This window comes from Dreissena polymorpha, chromosome 7 (assembly GCF_020536995.1).
Source record: "Dreissena polymorpha isolate Duluth1 chromosome 7, UMN_Dpol_1.0, whole genome shotgun sequence".
Lineage (NCBI taxonomy): Eukaryota > Metazoa > Mollusca > Bivalvia > Myida > Dreissenidae > Dreissena > Dreissena polymorpha.
In genome coordinates, this window is record NC_068361.1 from 88,529,190 (window position 1) to 88,551,376 (window position 22,187).

Genomic DNA, 22,187 nt, shown 5'->3' on the forward strand with positions numbered 1-22,187 from the left:
CTTTAACTTTCACCACTCAAAATGTGCAGCTTCATGAGATACACATGCATGCCAAATATCAAGTTGCTATCTTCAGTATTGCAAAAGTTATGGCAAATGTTAAAGTTTTCGGATGGACCGACAGACGGACGGACGGACAGACAGTTCAAATGCTATATGCCACCCTACCGAGGGCATAAAAATATTCAACCATTTAGCTATGCACACTGGCAAGGACTCGTTTTTTTCATTGTATCGTACATAGGTTTCGTACCCTTCGTATTTACTAGGATGGACCGTATGCTAGTCGTCATGAAAGGCTTCATAAAACTAGTGTCTTTAGATTTCTGACTTTAATGTTCCTTGCCACTGCGTTAGTAATACCAAGGAAAATAAGGTAATTTGGATGAAAGTCATATTCTTTAAAAAAAAACTAATCGTAACTGCAAAGGGTTAAAGTTTCAATATAATGTATTAAGTCCCCAACAAAAGGAAAGCTCTTTTCGAACTATGATATAAAAAAATACAGTTTTGTTACCAAATTGTTATGTCCGGTATATAGAATAGAGGATATTGAGACAGAAGCTGATTTTTAAAAGGTTCTTTTACAAAGATCAACAGATGATTTCAACGTATCTTTCCAAAATTCATTTTGTATCCTGTTAATTAAATTTGTGGGATAGTTGCTTCCAATTGTATAACTTCTTAAAGTCAATCATTGTATTAAGAAATATTTATCCATTTTCCATTTCCTGCGACAATTCTACGGATCCATGAGCATTTGAGAGAACCAACAAAAGAAAAAATATCTATCCTATTTAAACCTCCTTCTGTATATTCTTTTATTACAATATTTATGTCCCCCACTATAGTAGTGGGGGACATATTGTTTTTGCCCTGTCTGTTGGTCTGTTGGTTGGTTGGTTGGTTTGCCCCAACTTTAACATTTGCAATAACTTTTGCAATATTGAAGATAGCAACTTGATATTTGGCATGCATATGTATCTCATGGAGCTGCACATTTTGAGTGGTAAAAGGTCAAGGTCAAGGTCATCCTTCAAGGTCAAAGATCAAGTATATGGGTCAAAATCGCTCATTTAATGTACACTTTTGTAGTATTTCAATATTCAAGATAGCAACTTGATATTTGGCATGCATGTGTATCTCATGGAGCTGCACATTTTAAGTGGTGAAAGATCAAGGTCAAGGTCATCCTTCAAGGTCAGATGTCAAATATACGTGGCCAAAATCACTCATTTTATGAGTACTTTTGCAATATTGAAGATAGCAACTTGATATTTGGCATGCATGTGTATCTCATGGAGCTGCACATTTTGAGTGGTGAAAGGTCAAGGTCAAGGTCATTCTTCAAGGTCAGAGGTCAAATATATGTGGCCAAAATCGCTTATTTTATGAATACTTTTGCAATATTGAAGATAGCAACTTGATATTTGGCATGCATGTGTATCTCATGGAGCTGCACATTTTGATTGGTGAAAGGTCAATTTCAAGGTCATCCTTCAAGGTCAAATATATGGGTCAAAATTGCTCATGTAATGTCACTTCTGCAATATTGAATCTAGCAATTTAATACTTGAAATGCATGTGTATCTCATGGAGCTGCACATTTTGAGTGGTGAAGGGTCAATGTCAAGGTCATCCTTCAAGGTACAACATCATATAGGGGGACATTGTGTTTCACAAACACATCTTGTTTTACTTTATAGTGATTTGACATTCCACACAAAATTAAAAATTAGTTAATTTTTTCTCAGCTTACAATTTATGTGGTGGATTATGCTAGGACACAACAAGAGCTGTCACCATAGGATGACTTATGCCCCCTAAAAACGCTTGATAGAAGTTATGAGCTTTTTTCGAAACCTTAACGCAGATTTCGAAACCTAAACACGGACCCTAAGTTCAAGGTCAATGTCACCGGGGTCGAAATGTTTGTGCGTACGGAAAGGCCTTGTCCATATACACATGCTTACCAAATATGAAGGTTATATTTCAAACGACATAGAAGTTATGAGCATTTTTCGAAACCTTAACACAAATTTCGAAACCTAAACGCGGACCCTAAGTTCAACGTCAAGTTCACAGGGGTCAAAATTTTTATGCGTATGGAAAGACCTTGTCCATATACACATGCATACCAAATATGAAGGTAACATCTCAAGGGACATAGAAGTTATGAGCATTTTTCGAAAAATAAACGCAAAGTGTGACGGAAAGACGGACGGACAGACGGACGGACAGTCTGATCACTATATGCCGTACTACCGGGGGCATACAAAGATGATATTACATTGGTAAAGTGAACGTATTAATTACTTAAATTCTTCCTATCGGAGTTAAAATCCTTCTAGACCAGTTTTTTAACAAGGCTTTTATTTTGGTTATTTTGCCAACATAATTTAATTCTATATTATTTTTTTTAAAGATCAATTTGAAAAATTAAGCCAAGCCTGTCAAATGTTTGTTTTGTTAATTTAATTTCCATCTGGTTTTTATGCTGTCGGAGCTAAACTTATTTTCACCTATCCAGACAACTTTTGTTTTATCGAAATTAATTTTTTACCTTGAGTACTGTGTTAAGTGTTACAAAACATCTAGAGTTTCATTGAGAAATGCTGCATAGCCATCCAGGAGTATAGAGGTGTCGTCAGCAAATTGTGAAAATTTGTTTTCTATGTAATTAATTTTTATTCCTTTAATTTTAGGATTTAATCTTAATTTAATAGACAATATTTCGGCGCAAAGAATGAAAATGTAGCAACTGAGAGGGTCCCCTTGTCTGCAACCACGTTGTATAGGGAAAAATCAGATAAAAATCCAAATTGCGTGACCGCCGATACACCGTTTTTATACAATATATTAAATCTTTTTATAATGTCATGACCAAACTTATACCATGATTGAGTCCGATTAACAAATGCCCATGACAAAGAATCAAATGCCTTTTCAAAATCTATTAGCAAAAGCAGTTCAGGGATGTCATTTTCATCTGTATAATTGAGTATATCGTAAATCAGTCTGGTGTTTTCTCCTATGAACATACCGTTTATGAAACCAGTTTGGTCATTGCTTATTAATGTATCTATATATAACTTCAACCTATTTGCGATGCATCCAGAACCAATTCAATATACAGAATTTAATAATGTTATTGCAAAAATTGTCTAGATTTATCACCTTTTGGAATGCAAGTTATTATACCTTGTTTCTGATTAACTGATAGAGATTTCCACTGTTAAATGCGTGATTTAGAGCTCTTCAAACAAAGGTGCCTAATTTCGGCAAAAATGCCTTAAAAAGCAATTGTAAAACCAGAGGAACGTGGGCTTTTATTATTTGCTATGTTTTTTAAAACAAATGGAGCTTCCTTTAATGTTATTTATCATTCTATAATATATAATTTATAAGTTGAGAGTTTGGGTATTTCTATATATAAACATAACTATTTAAATCTTCTTCATATACGTTTGAATTTTGAGACTGGTATAATGTTTCATAACGTAAGGCAGTTTCCTCTAAAATGTCAGACTGGTTATCTATTTCAGTTCCATTTTCTTTAATTAATTTGGTCATATTTTTGTCGTATTTTTTGTTTTTCATCATTTTGAACAACCTTTTTGGGACATTTTTAGTTCAGCTTTTAAAATGTTAATATATTAAACATTATCATATGTGACTGTTTTTTTTAAGATTTTCGATTTCAAGTTTTAATTGTTGTTCACCACTCTCAGTAGACTTCTTTTTATAGGAGCTGTAGGATATTGCTTTGCCCCTTACTTCCATGAATAAAGTATCGAGAACAAGTTGATAGTCAATTACAAATTGTTTATCTTGATCTTTTATATCGTACATGTTATAGAAATTATAAACCGGCACCATGTATTGCTGTGTTATTTCGTTTATTTTTTTATTGATAGTATTTAAGTATTCGATGTCACATAAGAGACTTTTTTATACTTCCATAGATCTTTGCCGTGGTTGAAATTAGTGAGTGTGTTACAAAATCGTTCGATAATACGTCATGCGCATATTGCTATAATGACGTGACTCGCATTAATTGCACTTTGTTACAAAGCGAATAGGGCAAGTTCGTCCCTTTCCTTTAATGTCAATTTATCCGTATAACAACGTGGAATGAAATACTAAACAACAACGCCATATGTGAATTTCAGTCTGATAGCTACATGATTGGACTTTTCTTGATCCGTTCACCTCTAAATCTAAGCGAAGAGTGTCCTTCTTTCCGACAAAAAAGTACATGTTAAACTGTTAATTTGCACATAAGTGAATCAGCTTCTATTTAATTTTGATTGGTCAGTGGTATACGTCTCCGCACGTGCTAATTGTTGATAAGCTAAATCGCTAAATGTACTGATTCATTCATGCAGGAAACGTGTAGACAACATTATTTTCATTCGACCGATGTTATAAATGTCTGACCTGCTTGAGGCATCCAAGTTGCACTTACAATTAGCACGTTTGGTCAGTTCGACGGATGTTCTAGATTTTCGGACTCGATTATAATTCACTAGGTAATTAAACTGCACTTATTCTAACCGCTATCACATATTTGATCTGTTTTGACATTCTCTGACCTTTCAAGTTACTGATCTAACATATTTTTAAAATGAATGTAAAGGTATGACTGTTCTTTATAATTAGACATATCTTAATAATTTCCAAATTCAAGAATTCTATGATCAATAATTTCCAATGAAAGATTTATTAATAATTTCCAATATATATATATATTTAAATTTATTTATAGATGTTATATTCATCAATAATATTCATTTTGTTACAAATTGTAACGACATGATGACAATCGATGGTCAGATTGAAAGCACGGTAGAATGTTTACATCGAGGACTGCTGGAGATAATAGCGGTGACAAAAGAAAAAAATCAAGCATCGCTTGTTGAAAGGGGCTTGTTTGTCTCCATGTATACCATTTCAGGGCCGGATAGTTAAATTTGAAAGGATCCAAAATATTACGTTCCTCAATTCGTTTTAAAAGCGTTTTTTCTCTCCATTTTTATCATTCACAGTTTTATAATTATAACAAGAGATTGCCAAGCAATATGGTCCCCTACCGGTGAAACTCCACCATTGTCAGTAATTTTTTAAAATATATATTTGTTGCCATAGCAACCAGAATTTTTGATGTAGGAACAACATGAAATGACGTGCATAATCTTCATATTGCCATCTATCCATGTTTCAAGTTTCATGAAAAAATATTAAGAACTTTTAAAGTTATCGCAGGATCCAGAATAGTGTGACGGACAGACAGACAGACAGACAGACAGATAGACACACAGACAGACACACAGACACACAGACAGACAGACGGAGTGCAAACCGTAAGTCCCCTCCGGTTTCACCGGTAGGGGACAATAATCCAGAGTAGGGTCTAAAACTAAGTTAACATCCCCACAAATCAAGATGGAATCATTACAATTCATGTCAATTTTTTGGAAAATATTGTTATAAAATTCCGGTGTATCAGCGTTTGGTCCTCATAAAGTTATAATGGTAAGTCTGGTTTCTCCTATGATTCCTATCCAGCAGGCAGAATAAAATTACCTTGGTCACCATAAAAAACGTTATGTACTTTGTACTCTAGTTTCTTTGTAAGGAAAATGGCAAGACCGCGGGAGTTAAATGAGCCATAACTAAAAAAACATTCCGCTCTCCATTCAGAGTAAATGGTTTTATATTGTTCGCAAACAAAATGTGTCTCTTGAAAACAGAATATGTCACAATTTGTTTCTTTTAAATATCGAAATACTTGTTATCTTTTCTTTTTATACTGGATGCCTCTGCAGTTTAAAGACAATATTTTAAGGTAAGAACGAAAAAAGAAATATACATGTATAATGAATGTTAAAGCAAGTGCGTCTATACACACGCAATAAGCAAGACCTACATACAATGTACGGAAACAACAACAAAATACACAATAAACAGAGAAAAACGTCAAAGTAAAAATGACAATATGTGTAACGGCAGCTTGGCTAAACATAACAAAGATAAACGAACATATGCAATCAGTTAATAGTTAATTTCAGGATTATTTTTCGAAATGTTATGTTTAAATAAGTATTCTTCGTAGTATTTTTAAGAGTAGATATCAATCAACATAATGTTATTAAAATTTATTAAGTCGATTGAATATTAAAACAACAAAATGGATTAGATTTATTTTGTCTCATTCGACGCATTTTTCAATGCAGAAATAAGTCAATATAATGTTTTTTAGAAATGAATAACTTTGTTTAAGTTATGTAAAAAATCACTTAATTAACTACTTTTAGAATTCTTATGGCAGATTATTGTTATTTTCATGTGATCATTAGTTCATAACAAAAACGTATTATTGACGTAGACTTTTTACAAATGTATACATGTAATAAAAGCATAACTCAAAAATCGATACCGGTGGTTATGCAACAGTGAGGTTTAAGTTTTGCACAATTAAGTAGGCAACAATAGATGTCAATCTGAGGCAGCAACAAATAAGACTTTTTTTCAAATATTTTCAGATTAACATGGGACAAACACAAGTTTCATACACATGGATCAAAGCCTGAACAAATTTATGACAACTTCTATTTAGGATTAATCTATGTAATAGAAGTACACATGCTTTAACATTTGATTACCAAAACAGTTTTACTTATGTTGCATAAACTTATAACATAAACATAGCTAAGGTATAAGTTAGATATGCCAATTACTATAATAAAGACTATTATAAATAGTTTTATAATATCGATATCTCTAATGCAGAATTTCTATTTACTTTCAAGCTTCATCAAACCTTGTACTGGAAACATTTTAATTAGGATCATTAAATGTAAATAATTATTTGTTTGTCTAAATTTGATCATGTAAACAATAAGTTAGTTTTTTTGTAGAATACATATAGTTATATAATCAATTATTCATAAAGTGAAAACTAAAGTTTAACAAGCATTTTAATTTTGTACCAAAAATGCACTTATATAATCACTTTTGTTCCTTTTTATACGCCCGTTTTTTAAAACGGGACGTATTATAGTTTCACCCGTGGCGGGCGGCGGGCGGGCGGCGTCCACAGCAGTGTCCGCTCTCTTATTCAAATAGTTTTCATTCGATCTTCGCCAAACTTTGTCAGAAGTTGTATTTAAACAATATCTAGGTCAAGTTCGAATATGGGTCATGCCGGGTCAAAAACTAGGTAAAGGGGTCACTTAGTGCATTTCAATGATTAAGCATGGTGTCCGCTCTCTAATTGAAGTAGTTTTCATCCGATCTTCACCAAACTTGGTCAGAAGTTGTATCTAGACATTGTCTAGGTCAAGAATCAATATGGGTCATGCTGGGTCAAAAAATAGGTCATGGAGTCACTTAGTGAATGTCAAGGATTAAGCCTGGTGTCCGCTCTTTAATTGAAGTAGTTTTCTTCCGATCTTCACCAAACTTGGTCAGAAGTTGTATCTAGACAATATCTAGGTCAAGTTCGAATATGGGTCATGCCGGGTCAAAAACTAGGTCACGGGGTCACTTAGAGCATTGCAAGGATTTAGCATGGTGTCTGCTCTCTAATTGAAGTAGTTTTCATCCGATCTTCACCAAACTTGGTCTAAAGTTGTTTCTAGACAATGTCTAGGTCAATTTTGAATATGGGTCATGCTGGGTCAAAAACTAGGTCACGGGGTCACTTAGTGCATTTTAAGGATTTAGCATGGTGTCCGCTCTCTAGTTGAAGTAGTTTTTATCCGATCTTCACCAACTTTGTTCAGAAGTTGTGTCTAAATGATATCTAGGTCAAGTTCAATTATGGGTCATGCCGGGTCAAAAACTAGGTCATGAGGTCAGTTTGTGAATTTCAAGCATTAAGCATGGTGTCCGCTCTCTAATTGATGTAGTTTTCATCCGATCTTCACAAAATTTGGTCACAAGTTGTGTCTAGATGATACGTAGGTCAAGTTCTAATATGGGTCATGGTAAAATTATCCAGTTGTCCAAAACCTTCAAACGGGCGTATTTTGTGACAGTTTGGCACTCTTGTTAATTTGTAGTATCAGAATAATTTATTCAGCATGTAGGAGAGGTACATTTTTGACAAGTATGTTATTTGTTCTAATGATTTTGTAACTGTTTTATATGAGAATAAAGAATACTCCGAAAGACGTAATATTGAATCAGACAGTGTAATTGTATTTTACATCCAAATTTCACTCAACACTTAAAAACAAACTTCATTTGACAGCAAAAATGAAGTAAGAGTTTTTAAATATATTAATGAAGAACTGCTAGTTATAAAGTGTTAAATGAAAAAATAAAAGGATGATTTTAAGTCCTCCACTTTTACTTCCTTTAAAAAGCAATACATTTCACATTAAACCATTTAATCTTAACTTTGGATTTGAAGGCATAACATTGCATAAGTTATCTAGTAATTGGTAGCACTGAATGACTGGATAAAGTGTAAAAATTCGTCAATATAGCGGATGTATTTATATTTTGAAGCATATACAAAAACCCAACAAAAATAATATAGTCATCCTAAATTTAATAATCATATGAATGTGATTATTATATGTTTTAGTCTTAATTCAATAGTTTCACTGACATCTTGTTACATGCATAAGATTACAATTACAATTCTAACACTATCATCCATATAGAATATGTAAATTGTGGGTTATATGAACACATGAAAAGACAAGAAACCGTCGGATATGGGTGATGCTCCCCAAAGGTTTTTTTTTGTCACAATATTGCACTATATATTCAGATAAAAGGAAACGTCTTGAGGGGCATAACTTTGGACAAAATAATACGATGGATGGTTCAGCAACTTAAAAATTTCAAAGGACCATAACTCTCTAAATAAATCATCTTACCAGAACCCACAAATAACATGTGCATCTCCTCAAGGTAGTTAAGCTTCCCATAAAGTTTCATTGAATTCCAGTCAGTAGTTGGGGAGAAAAAATCCGGACAAGAATTGCACTATATGTACAGTTTATAGAAAATTTCAAAGGGCCATAACTCTGTAAAAAATCATCCGACCATAACCGGCTGATAATATGCACATCTCCTGTTGGTAGTGAAGCTTCCCATAAAGTTACATTGAATTCCCGTAATAATATGCTGAGAAATAGCTCCGACAAGAATTGCACTATATGTACAATGGAAAATTTCAAAGGCCCATAACTCTGTGAAAAATCATCTGACGAGAATCGGCTGATAATATGCACATGACCTCTTGGTAGTGAAGCTTCCCATAAAGTTTCATTGAATTCCGGTCTTTAGTTGCTGAGAAATAGCCCGGACAAGAATTACACTATATGAACAGTTAATGAAAAATTTCTAAGGGCCATAACTCTGTGAAAAATCATCCGACCAGAACCGGCTGATAATTTGCACATCTCCTATTGGTAGTGAAGCTTCCCATAAAGTTTAATTGAATTCCGGTCATTAATTGCTGAGAAATAGCTTGGACAAAAAATTGTGCACGGACGGACGCACGGACGGACGAAGCGGCGACTATATGCTCCCCCAAAACATTTTTGGGGAGCATAAAAAAACATCTGAATATATAACACACATTTTTTTTCTTAATTCAAGCAACAACATCATGGGTCATACTAGCTGGGTAGCAAAAATGCAAACAATTGTAAGGATTCCATCTAATAAGATGATAAGTAGAGAATATTTCTGATCATAAAAACAAGCTCAAACGTAAGACATACGCATAAGGTTCCCAGATAATTGGTATTCTTATCTGGAAAAAAGATGGTTGCATTAATGTCGTACATGCATTATGGAAAATATGAACCTGAACATGCTGACATGATAAACAATCATTAAACTTATGTTAATATTCACATTGAGGTATCACACGCATACGTGACTGCTTATATATACACAAACTGTTAGAAAGCACAAATATATCAAAAGGGATAGTGCAGTGATCTCAAGAACAGGAAGCATGAAGTTATGGAAAAAAGCACAGGCCTTTTTAGAAAGTACACGATAGAGTATATACATTCTTGTCCCCTTCTGTATATTGAAAATCATACTTGATACTACAACTACAAAGGCCAGACATTTTGCATTTGTACAAAGTTGACATTCGGAGAGTGTAGAAAATCAAGCTCGTGCTTTAACCAGAGTAACATGTAATAAGTTCCAGCCTATAGGTTTCTTATATATATTCTTCTCGAAAGACCAAGCATTGTAGACGTCGATGGGCGGCTTCAGTCGGACGGATTGTTTTAATAGTTTATACATTGTGTTTAGATTGTATTATTTTACTTTTATAAACATGGACAATTACATTTCAAGAGGCTTATTCACCAGCAACGCTGTCCAGTTAATTGACCAATATATATTGATGTACATTGGCATCTTAAACCGCTTTGGAAAGTGTTATGAATAAAAACATTTGTCAGATTCCCATGCAATGTGCTCAAAATATAAACATTAGCGAGAAACTTCATTTAAACTTCTCTCCTACTCATACTAAATCACTTAATATCGCCACGATTTAACCACATAAGTTCACTAATATTTTTGATGAAAAAATATTGGTCTTAAAATGAAAAAGTTTGGACATAAATATGTAACATACCTAGTTTTTTGCTTTTTTTAAATACGAACTTATATATTTACAAAAGGTTATCGCGCATATAATGGGCGACGGTCGCGTTCATAATTGGCGACGGTCGTGTTCAAGGGCGACGGTCGTGTTCAAAGGGCTAGATATCGCATATAAAAGGGCGATGGTCGCGTTCATAAAGAGCGACGGTCGTGTTCAAAGGGCGACGGTCGTGTTCAAAGGGCGAGATATCACATACAAAAGGGCGACTGTCGCACAAAGGCGATATTTCGTGTTAAATATATCGTGCGTCGCCGCGACTGTCGCGCAAAATATCGTGCGTCGCCGCGACTGTCGCGCAAAATATTGTGTTTCGTGTGTCGCCCTTGATGAAAGAAGGTCGAGATTATAAATGGCACTATCCGGATTCCGTACAAGCAGGATGACACGACAATGAGATGACAAGGTCCGATGTCTCGATTGTATAATGATGATGATAACACACGTATTCAATGACAATAGTGGGATTGTGTGAAAACGCGGTGCGATATGATCCCATTGTCGTCATACCATCAACAAATCAAGTTTCGAATTTAAACAACAATTATTTGATAATCTTTAAACACAAACGCATCTTGTATGCCCGACGTCGCTATTTCTCTCAAAAGTGCCTGCTGAAATAGTGCTTTTAACAGCAAGTTCCTGTTTTGGGTTATAGTGAAACTGAATGCATATTTCTCTTTTTCTACTCCTACAGTACCAGATGCATGTGGTAATTCCGCCTTTACGTCTGTAACATTAAAATTTCCTGTCACTCCATCATGTTTCCTCCTGCCCCATCTTTAACGCCGGGAACGTTGCCAGCCATAAGGTCTTGAATTCGCTTCACAAGAGGAGTTCGAATTTCATTATCTGTATCACTCAACATTATGGCAGACGGGGACTCCTTGGACTTTCTTTTATGGAATCTGGATCGATCTATGGGCATGTGTATAGCGTTGGTTTCGACTTTGGGAACTGAAATTAAAGAATTACTATAATATCAGTGACTCCAATGTTGTGATTAGACTTCATTGTAATAGGTATCCTGCAATGGACACGGTAAAGTAAACTTAGTACAATGGACTGTTTTGTCAATATAATTTAAACAAGGGCTGTTTGTAAAACATGCATACCCCCATATGGGCTGTCAGTTGTAGTGGCAGCCATTGTTATGTTTTTTGTCACTGTTACCTTGACCTTTGACCTAGTGACCTGAAAATCAATAGGGATCATCTGCCAGTCATGATAAATGTACCTATGAAGTTTCATGATACTAGGCCTAAGCATTCTTAATTATCCGGACACCATTTTACTACTTTGAGTCACTGTGACCTTGACCTTTGACCTATTGACCTGAAAATCAATAGGGGTCATCTGCCAGTCATGATCAATGTACCTATGAAGTTTCATGATCCTTGGTGTAAGCATTCTTGAGTTATCATCTGGAAACCATTTTACTGTTTTGAGTCACTGTGACCTTGACCTTTGACCTATTGACCTGAAAATCAATAGGGGTCATCTGCAAGTTATGATCAATATTCCTATGAAGTTTCATCATCATAGGCGTAAGCATTCTTGAGTTATCATCCGGAAACCATTTTACTGTTTCGAGTCACTGTGACCTTGACCTTTGACCTAGTGACCTGAAAATCAATAGGGGTCATCTGCCAGTCATAATCATTTTACCTATGAAGTTTCATGATCCTAGGCCTAAGCATTCTTAAGTATCCGGAAACCATTTTACTATTAAGAGTCACTGTGACCTTGACCTTTGACCTAGTGACCTGAAAATCAAAATGGGTCATTGGCCAGTCATGATCAATGTACCTATGAAAATTCATGATCTTAGGCCTAAGCATTCTTGTGTTATCATCCGGAAACCATTTTACTATTTCAAGTCACTGTGACCTTGACCTTTGACATAGTGACCTAAAAATCGATAGGAGTCATCTGACAGTCATGATCAATGTACCTATGAAGTTTCATGATCCTAGGTCTAAGCGTTCTTGAGTTATCATCCGGATACCATCTGGTGGACGGACGGACCGACCGACGGACCGACCGACATGTGCAAAACAATATACCCCCTCTTCTTTGAAGGGGGGCATAATAAAGTTACAAAAAAGCAGGAACTTGGATCATAATATTCACTGTTTTCATGTTCTTTGTCTACCCCCATCAAAGGAAGGCACATTCCAACGCTGTTTGATTGTGGTTTACACAAAAACTAATGATCAGGGTTCTAATTTATTGTTCATTTAAAGGCTTATTATATCCATTAGCATGGAAAGTATATGAAACTGGCACATCTTCATAACACTTCATGCTACTTTATGACAGTGCTGTAATTACATACTTTCATGTAATAGATTTTATAGAAATTGCAACTTTAAGTAAAAAGGTTAATATAATTACTGAGGTTACACATAAATAATCTATATTTGGAAAATATATTTTTGCTTTATACCAATCAATACTATAAAAAGTTAACTTAATTATAAAACAACAACATAATCACAAAAGGAAAATCAGAGCTTTCAGGTGAAATTTTATTATGTAATATAATAATGCAGAGTTATAGACACTGATTAGGTATAATGCAGTTACTTTTTATTTGCTATAAACCCATTTATCTTCTGCATAACAACTCATCACAACCAAATCATCATTCATTATTTAACTGCCAGGGGAAAGGTTATATAACTTCCAACTGCATAACTGCTTCATTTTAAACATCACCTATATATAATGATACAGTTCATCACCATGAGGCTTGCCTTACAAATGCTTCTCACAGGTTCATTGAAAGTCGGGCAAATAGCTTTTTTCCTACACAAATCATTTCAATCATAAATGCTATAAATACTAAAATACTTTTTTTTCAATCAATTATTAGTCAGTTTATTTTATTTTTGCTAGTTTCAACACATATGGTTTAAAAATAAATATGTATTACATCAGCAAATAAGGAACTTGCAAATATACTTAATAAAAGCAATTTGTACAGTTAAGCATATGTAGTATATGTCATTCCCTTTTCTTTTTTTTGTGTTAATGTTCAATTTGTTAAACGTTTGGCTTTTCCGTTTGAATTAAATATAGATAGACTCACAGCTTACATCACACATTCATGCTGTATTTATATAACATTTAAATGTCAAACAGTCAATACAATAAGTGAATGTCATAGGGTCAAAAGTAACATAAAGTATTTGAGTACTTATACATGAATAATGATTACTAATTTTACAATTTTAGTTTGAAAACATTTATTGTTGGCATTAAAACAGTCAATAATCACGTTATTTAGCAAGTAAGATGTGTTCTTTACCGTTTCGTGACATCCCCAACAACAGGCATTTCTGCAGAAAGCAGTACTGACATCGATCTCGCCAATAACTCTATTCATTGCCTTCATCACTACTAACAGCGCAGCTAATTTGATTTTATTTAATAAATAATTGGTCCTTCGTGACCTAGTGTATATTTAAATCATATAGCGTATTAGAGTTACAAAAAAAAAGACAAATACCTTAACTATAATATCTAACACAATTGCAATAATTCTTAATAATTTTAAATAATCCCTACCCTTCTTCATTTAGCATGAAAACTATTTTGATTTAAGATTAACTGATCATGTTATTTTTGTAATTTCACACATTAAACATGATATATTGCAAATTTGTCTAAGGAGTCCAACATTGAAAAAAGTAATTTTTTGAGTTACCTCCCTGGAGTGTTCTTTTCTTTTTGTTCAAACTTAAACTTTATAATTATGCAAACTTTGACTATTCACGTTGCAAGTGAATGACTTTATTGTTAGTTTAACAACAATGAAAATAAAACATGCATGCCCCCCATATGGGCTGTCAGTTGTAGTGGCAGCCATTGTGTGAATACGTTTTTTGTCACTGTGACCTTGACCTTTGACCTAATGTAAGATATCATCCGGAAACCATTGTACTCCTTCGAGTCACTGTGACCTTGACCTTTGATCTAGTGACCTGAAAATCAATAGGGGTCATCTGCCAGTAATGATCAATGTACCTATGAAGTTTCATGATCCTAGGCGTAAGCATTCTTGAGTTATCATCCGGAAACCATTTTACTATTTCGAGTAACTGTGACCTTGACCTTTGACCTTGTGACCTAACAAGAGCTGTCAGCAGACAGCGCGCTCGACTATTCGAGTGCTTGACAGTTTAACGTAAGCCATCATGGGGAAATTGTTCATATTAAATAATTTATTAGACGATCTTTCAAAAATAAAAAAGGATTTTTTATTTGATTTTTTTTTGGGGGGGGGGTAGAGGGGGTATAATGTGGGGTGTGGTAATTTATTAGATGTTTCAAAAAAAGGGGGGATGGGGGGTAGGGGGAGTGAGAGGGGGGTATAATGTGGGGTGTGGTAATTTATTAGAAGTTTAAAAAATAATTTGGGTTTGGGGGGGGGGGGGTAGGGAGGTGAGAGGGGAGTATAATGTGGGGTGTGGTAATTTATTAGATGTTTAAAAAAAATGGGGGGAGGTTGGGGGGTAGGGGGAGTGAGATGGGGGTATAATGTGGGGTGGGGTAATTTATTAGATGTTTAAAAAAATGTTTTTTGGGGGATGGGGGTAGGGGGGTGGAGGTGAGAGGGGGTATAATGTGGGGTGTGGTTATTTATAAGATGTTTTTAAAACAAATTGGGGGGGATGGGGGGGTAGGGGGGTGGGGTGTGAGAGGGGGTTATAATGTGGGGTGGGGTAATTTATTAGATGTTTAAAAATATTTATTTTTTTTTGGGGGGGGGGGTGGTGGGGGGGGTAGGGGGTGGGGGGTGAGAGGGTGGTATAATGTGGGGTGTGGTAATTAATTAGATGTTTAAAAAAATATAATTTGGGGGGGTGGGTGGGGTGGGGGGGTAGGGGGGAGTGAGAGGGGGGTTATAATGTGGGGTGTGGTAATTTATTAGATGTTAAAAACAATGGGGGGTGGGGGGTAGGGGGGTGGGGTGAGAGAGGGGTATAATGTGGGTGTGGTAATTTATTAAATGATGTTTAAAAATAAAATGGGGGTGAGGTTGGGCGGGGGGAATATAGGTTGGGGTGATGTTGGTAAACAAGTATGCAAAATATAAAAGCAATATGTCAAGGGACAATGAAAAAAATAACAAATGATCTCACACAGACATGAACAAATATCCTCTATTTATTAAACATGAAATTAAACTTATTGCATTTGTTTCTCCTGTATATAAGAAATATATAATAGTGTGTTACCTCCCCTGTCCTGCTTAAATTTATATTAATCAACAAAATTAAACATTAACACAATATTTAATATACAAAATATACACAAAAAAAATCTCATATTCTAATAATATTTTTACTGATCCACTTTATTTTACTCAAATGATGATGTTTGATTGGACTGATAATTATAGATTTAGGATTACAGACCAGTTGCTTCAGTTATATTGTTCAGAGTTCGCCCTGTTGGCCGCGTATGCGTTCTTGAGTTATCATCCAAAAACCATTTTACTATTTCGGGTCACCATGACCTTGACCTTTGACCTAGTGACCTCAAATTCAATAGGGGTCATCTGCGAGTCATGATCAATGTACCTATGAAGTTTCATGATCCTAGGCCCAAGCGTTCTTGAGTTATCATCCGGAAACCACCTGGTGGACGGACCGAAAGACCGACAGACCGACCGACATGTGCAAAGCAATATACCCCCTCTTCTTCGAAGGTGGGCATAACAATTAAAGAACAATTCACTGGCACTTTTCTTAAATTTAATCCATCAATTGTTCAACAAACATCGCCTTATTCGAGTACATTCGACATTTTATCGAAATCGAAAATGCAGTCTCACCAGTTTCATTCCAGTTTTATATCCCAACACCGTTATTCACATTCATAATATTATATAATAATCCATCGTAAACACACACACTCATCGTTAGATGCTTAAAAATATTTAACTGTTAAAGAAAACCCTCCAAGTCCGAATTGTCGTTGTCCTTGAATCCAACGCTTCTAGCTAGTTTCGTTATTTAAATTACGTCACATGAGATACGTGATAAATCGCGTAATAAATCAAAGGAAAAAATAAGTACGGAAAGCTGGTTCTTCATAAATTTTAGTGAAGGACCAAAATAGTATGATTGTATGACTCAAAACATAGGCCCATCTATAATTTAGTTTAAAAGTACGATATATATTATAGACGTTAATACACGGTTGAGCCGGGCCGGGCAGTGATAATCGGCCCCAGGTTGCAAACGTTATGCTCCCTGCGGGCCGATTATCACTTCCCAGCCCTTCTCATCCGTGTATTTTCCTCTAAATAATCCATCGTAAACACACATACTCGTTAACTCGTTAAACGACTGCGGACCCAATGACCTGAGTGACGCAATCAGGGGTGAAAGGCCAAAAAAGTAGTCCCTATGTACATGTTCTAAAAATATATGTGGGATAAACCTTTTCTAAAAATATCCGTGGAGAAAACTTTATCTTTTCTGTATGAGTCATGTTATGTTCTATAAAATCATTTAGCTGTAGGATAAGCAAAACCTATGCATACGTGGCATATTATCAACAAAAATTGTAATAGTTATTCGTTGTTTTCAAGCGTTTCTTCAATGTGAGACCAATCTGTTTATATACTTAATAGATACAACTGTTGTTTGTATAGAAAAATCAGTGATACACAATTGGATATTCACTGTTTCTAACACGTGTACAAATAAAAATGGGCAAATAAGATTCCTTCTTTGTTTAAACGTCTGTTTCCTAGTTCCCATATATGTACAGCAAATGAAACGGATAAAACGATTCCGAACTTACAATGTGAAAAATGATGTAATTATTGTTACGTAATTACTCAATAATCCCTTGAAATGCTGAAAAAACTTTTTGAAATGAAGGAAAATTGAAACGTGAATAGTTACGTTAATGTTCATATTTTTATTCAATCTTATTAGTCCAAATTGTTTATCTACAAAAAGTCAAAAACCAACAAATTTGCATTCGTGTATAAAAACACAAATGTATTCGATATATTATATTTACACCATTTTTATTAAAATGTTGTTTGCATTGACTAATATGTGACCTAAAATTAAAAGATCATATTTTCAAACAATTCAATTAACAGCAAATATTATCGATAATTTTCACTAGAACTACGTTTTCTTGGCATTCGAAACCACTTAAAAAACATGTTAACTATATGTGTATATAAATATCATATTCGTCGACGCTACCTTACCATTTTCAACTTCAGCATTAGCTGCGTTAATAACAACAACAACGCAGCAAAACCATACACCGCTGCTGTAAGCGATTCACAAACGATATCTGATGAAATAAATATATGCAATCGTAAACATGTACTGAATCATCAGTTAAAGCAGCACTGCCAAAGCCCAATGAAACACCAGCAGAAAGACGATTATATTCTATTTGAGTATCCAAATTTTCGAAAAAAATAGTATGTTTTTTTCAAATCAACGTTATGCATAGGTAGTTTTCCCCTTATTTACAGGGAAACAATATCCCAACACTATAATTTTTTGTATTTCCGTTCTAATCAAAGTGACCTGAAATATTCGTTCAATATGCGAATGGTCATGTGACACAAGTGTGTAAAACAGTAAAAAGAATACGTGTACATATATTTACTGGCAGTTGAGAAAAACCCCACTAAAAAGTAATCTTTTATTATCACATGGCGACACATTTGCTAAGGTGGAGGGAAGTGTTGAACATATACAAACATATAAAAAAAATAGGCCATGCAAATACATCTTAAAAAGCTGTGGATTTAACAAAGAGTCAAATTATGTCCATTTTTGCAATTAAGACTATTAAGATATTTGATACAAACGTTCGTACGTACGCACGCATTTTGTGTATTCAGAAAATATGATACAACCAACTATAGGTTGTTTCATTGGTATTTAGTACATGTTATCATTGGATTTAGAGAATTGCGAAAAGCTACTGAACTTACACAAATATTAACATATAAGACTGAATATGAACAAAGAAGGGCAGCATACTACCGCTATCGTTGAACAGTTAAGTGCGGATATTGAAGACATACCAAAACAATATTACAGACACTTCTTGATAACGACCGTATTAAAAACATAAAATTCAATTCTTCAGTAAACAGGACGATTTCATAATAAAATACTTTTGTATGATAAACATTCAATACGTTTTCTGAATTCATAACAAAAACTGTCCAATCAATTAAACGAATTGTATGTGATCATGATAGGTAACCCGCATTACAAGAATACTCTTACAGGCAACTGGGTTGTTGTGCTTTATATTGTTTGCAAGTTTCGTCTGTAATAATTTACTAAAGACGAAAGATTGGTGTGAATTGCGCTATACTCTGCTGTGCTACAAAGCAAGCAAGCTGACAGAATAAGCATCCTAATGCGCGTAAATTTCATTATTATAATCAACAAATTAACATCAGAAACCCAGCGTCCGGTACATTAAAACACTGAAATATCCATTATTATTAATTGTATGTCATATATTTAGTATGAAAATAACGAGAATATCTAAAGTTCAAAGTTTATCGATCATATAACAACATCTCATGAAAATTACCATGTTGACGTACCTGAAGACAGTTAAATAAGGTTTGCAGGCAGTGCGCATTTTAATCATTTAAGTTAATAAATATTCGTACAAATTCGCAAATTTGTTGGACAGAGCCCCTAGTTGATAATTTATGGTTGTTTCAGACGAAAGAAAATGATTCGGGAGTATAATTGCTGTTTTTAGTGTATGTTTATTCGACGAAGCTGACTAAGGTAGATTTTAATCCAGATTCTTTCCAATAATTATTTGCTGCAGGAACATTGACTCCAAACCGAAAGGCGAGGATTTTGAGAGTGCAAACTTACAAAAAAAACGGTTTTACGTGTAACTATTAACAGATAAATATTAACATGTGTGCACTGTTTGTATCAGCATTTTAAATAGGTTAAGACGAGTTATCGACAATTAGTCTAGAAACGAAAACATATTTATGGTCAAGTCTGATTATGTATGCTATGTATTATGTATGGCGTGACAGACGTTGCAATAGTTGAAGTAAAATGTTTTCTTTCAAATCCAGGGAAGTAGGTTTTCTTAAATATCAACATCATTGCCACGACCAAGGGGACAATGAGGGACAACGACACCGAGATACTCTAAATAGGTCTGTATTGGCTCATGAGAATAACTCATTTATGTGTAGGGACGTCCAATCTTTCGCATTGTCCATCAAGGTTTTCTTCTGACGGCTTCGATGGCGATTTCCCTCTAGCGCGAACTTCAATACAATTTTGCATAGAGAATCGTGCATGATGAAGAACAAAGCAAACTTTCGTCGTTTGACGGTCGCCAGGAGAGGCTGTTGTGGGCCAAAAGTGCTTGCTTTCATGTTCGTCTTACGTACTCGTTGGTTTTGTTTGTGCTCCATGTAGGAGATGCGGAGCAGTCTTCGTAGATATATGTTTTCAAAGGGTTGCTCCCATGTAATTGAAGCGTTCATGGCGATGACTGCAATTTTGTTGTTGGTGCTGATCACCGTAAACTTTGACTTCTCCGTGCTGAACCGCATCCCGTATGCTCGTGCTTTTCCTTACAGTCTTGGAGATCACTGCTGAGGCCACCCATGGCGGCAATTTCATTAGTGAATCTCAAGTTGAAGACGGGTCTGCAACCGATGGAGATATAGGGTGGTGGTTTTGTAGAGTCTTTTGAATTTTCTTCTTTAGGCCAATTTTAAACAGAGCGGGGGAGGGCAGAATCCCTGACGGCGCCCACTAATGTTCTGAAAAAGTCATCCTCCTGTCCATTTAGAAGTACTTCGCTACTGGCGTTTCCGGATAGTTCTTGAATGAACTGTACGAGCATTTCGTAAATGTTGAATCCTCTCGGAACCTGACATACGCAATCGTGCCACACGCGGTCGATTTTTTTCTTAAAATCTACGAAGTTGTGGAAGACCTCAAGTTGGTATTGCAGCTGATTCTTAATGATGACTCTGAAGTTGACAATCTGTTTTACTGTGCTCCGCCTTTCTCTGAATCCAGCCTGCTCTTCCACTAGCAATTTCGTCCTTACCTTTCAATCGGTTGAGGATGATGCGTAGCATGACGTTGCTTGGATGGCTGATGAGGCTGATTGTGTGGTAATTCTCGCACAGCTTGAGTTAACTCTTTTTATGTAGGTGGATGACCAGAGGCTGGGTCTACTCCTGAGGCAATCTCTTTTACTCCCAAATGGCCTGGCATAGTGTCGTCCTTTCTTCAATTGTTTCCGATCTTCCGGGCTTTATCAGTTGTCAACTATTTAAGATTTTCCTGCTTTCGACTGCAGTCTGCCTCCACCACCTCTTTCTTAAGAATGGACGGACTTTCGTCGTCCGCTTCTGTCTGGGATCGTCCTGAAGGAGACTGGGGCCTTTATGAAGCGGGTAGTTATATTGACTGATGTAGTATTTAGTCTACCTGTTAAGGACTACTGCATTCTGGGGTTCCCGTCAGAGTCTGCTGAAACACTGGCTTCTGGCTAACTGGTTTTCAAGAGTGTCTTGAGGGTCCCCTAGTCCTTCTTACTGCTGTCTATGGCCATCTCTTTGTAAATGCTCCTCAATTCTCTCCTCCTTGGCCTTTTTCATCTTCTTCATCGCACCCTGTTTGCTTTCGTGTGTTCTGGCATAGAGCCCGAGCGTTGCACTCATTGCTCAATTCTCTTCACAAAGGTCCATGATCTCGGTCATCACATATGGCATGTTCTTCCTTCTCTTTCTCTCAAGAGCTTTTTCAACAGATGACACAATTACCTCCTACATGTTGCTCGTGAAGGCGTCGATGTTATTGTCTATGATATTCAGCGCTGTAAACTTGCCACCTATATGTACCTGAAATTTCTCTGTTATCTATTGATCTTTCTTTTCTCCAAGTCCAATGTAATTCGCGATTTTTTTGTGATGCACTTTTTCTTTTACTTAAGCTGATTGTTGTGAACACAAAGTCATAGTCACTTTCGATATCTGCGCCAGAAACTTTATTTTGGTGGCCTTGTTGATGCTGACTTGAACATAAGCGGCGCCTATATAAAATCGATCTGAAGTCGATGTTCAAGACAATTTGGGTTGGTGTAGCGTGTTGGCCATTTGTGGTTTCTGGCAAACTCAAGTTGTCTCAAACCTTTGTCGTTGGTCTATCCTATGTCAAATCTACCTACTATCCCTGACCAGTTTTGGTACGGGTATTGTTTACATTGGCGTTCCAATCGCCTGTGACAATGAGGATGTCTTTTTGGGATCGTGACTATGATGCTCTCTAATTCTTCATAGAACTGTTGAATCTTCTTGCCTTCAAAGCATGGCAATGGTGCGTAGACCTGGAAAATAGTAATATATTAAGGTATCGCTATCAACCAGCTGAAAACTGGAATGCAACTGATGACTTCATCCTAATACATGATGAAAGCAATCCCGTGGCGATGTTTAGAAACCATTCCGCTAATTTATTTC

At 35.5% G+C, this 22,187-nt stretch overlaps 1 protein-coding gene across 2 annotated transcripts in view; it reads right to left on the reverse strand.

Moving 5' to 3' along the window:
* Positions 1 to 5,698: 5,698 nt before the first annotated feature.
* LOC127838535 (uncharacterized) overlaps positions 5,699 to 22,187 on the reverse strand; it is a 30,560-nt gene continuing 14,071 nt past the window's right edge. The window contains exon 12 of one of the 2 annotated variants that reach the window (XM_052366343.1): positions 5,699 to 11,611. In XM_052366343.1, the coding sequence (XP_052222303.1) occupies positions 11,406 to 11,611 (206 nt within the window). In that variant the 3' untranslated portion in view covers positions 5,699 to 11,405. Of the gene's footprint in view, positions 11,612 to 19,670; positions 22,055 to 22,187 lie in introns of those variants that run through there. The other variant, XM_052366344.1, reaches the window with a different exon arrangement.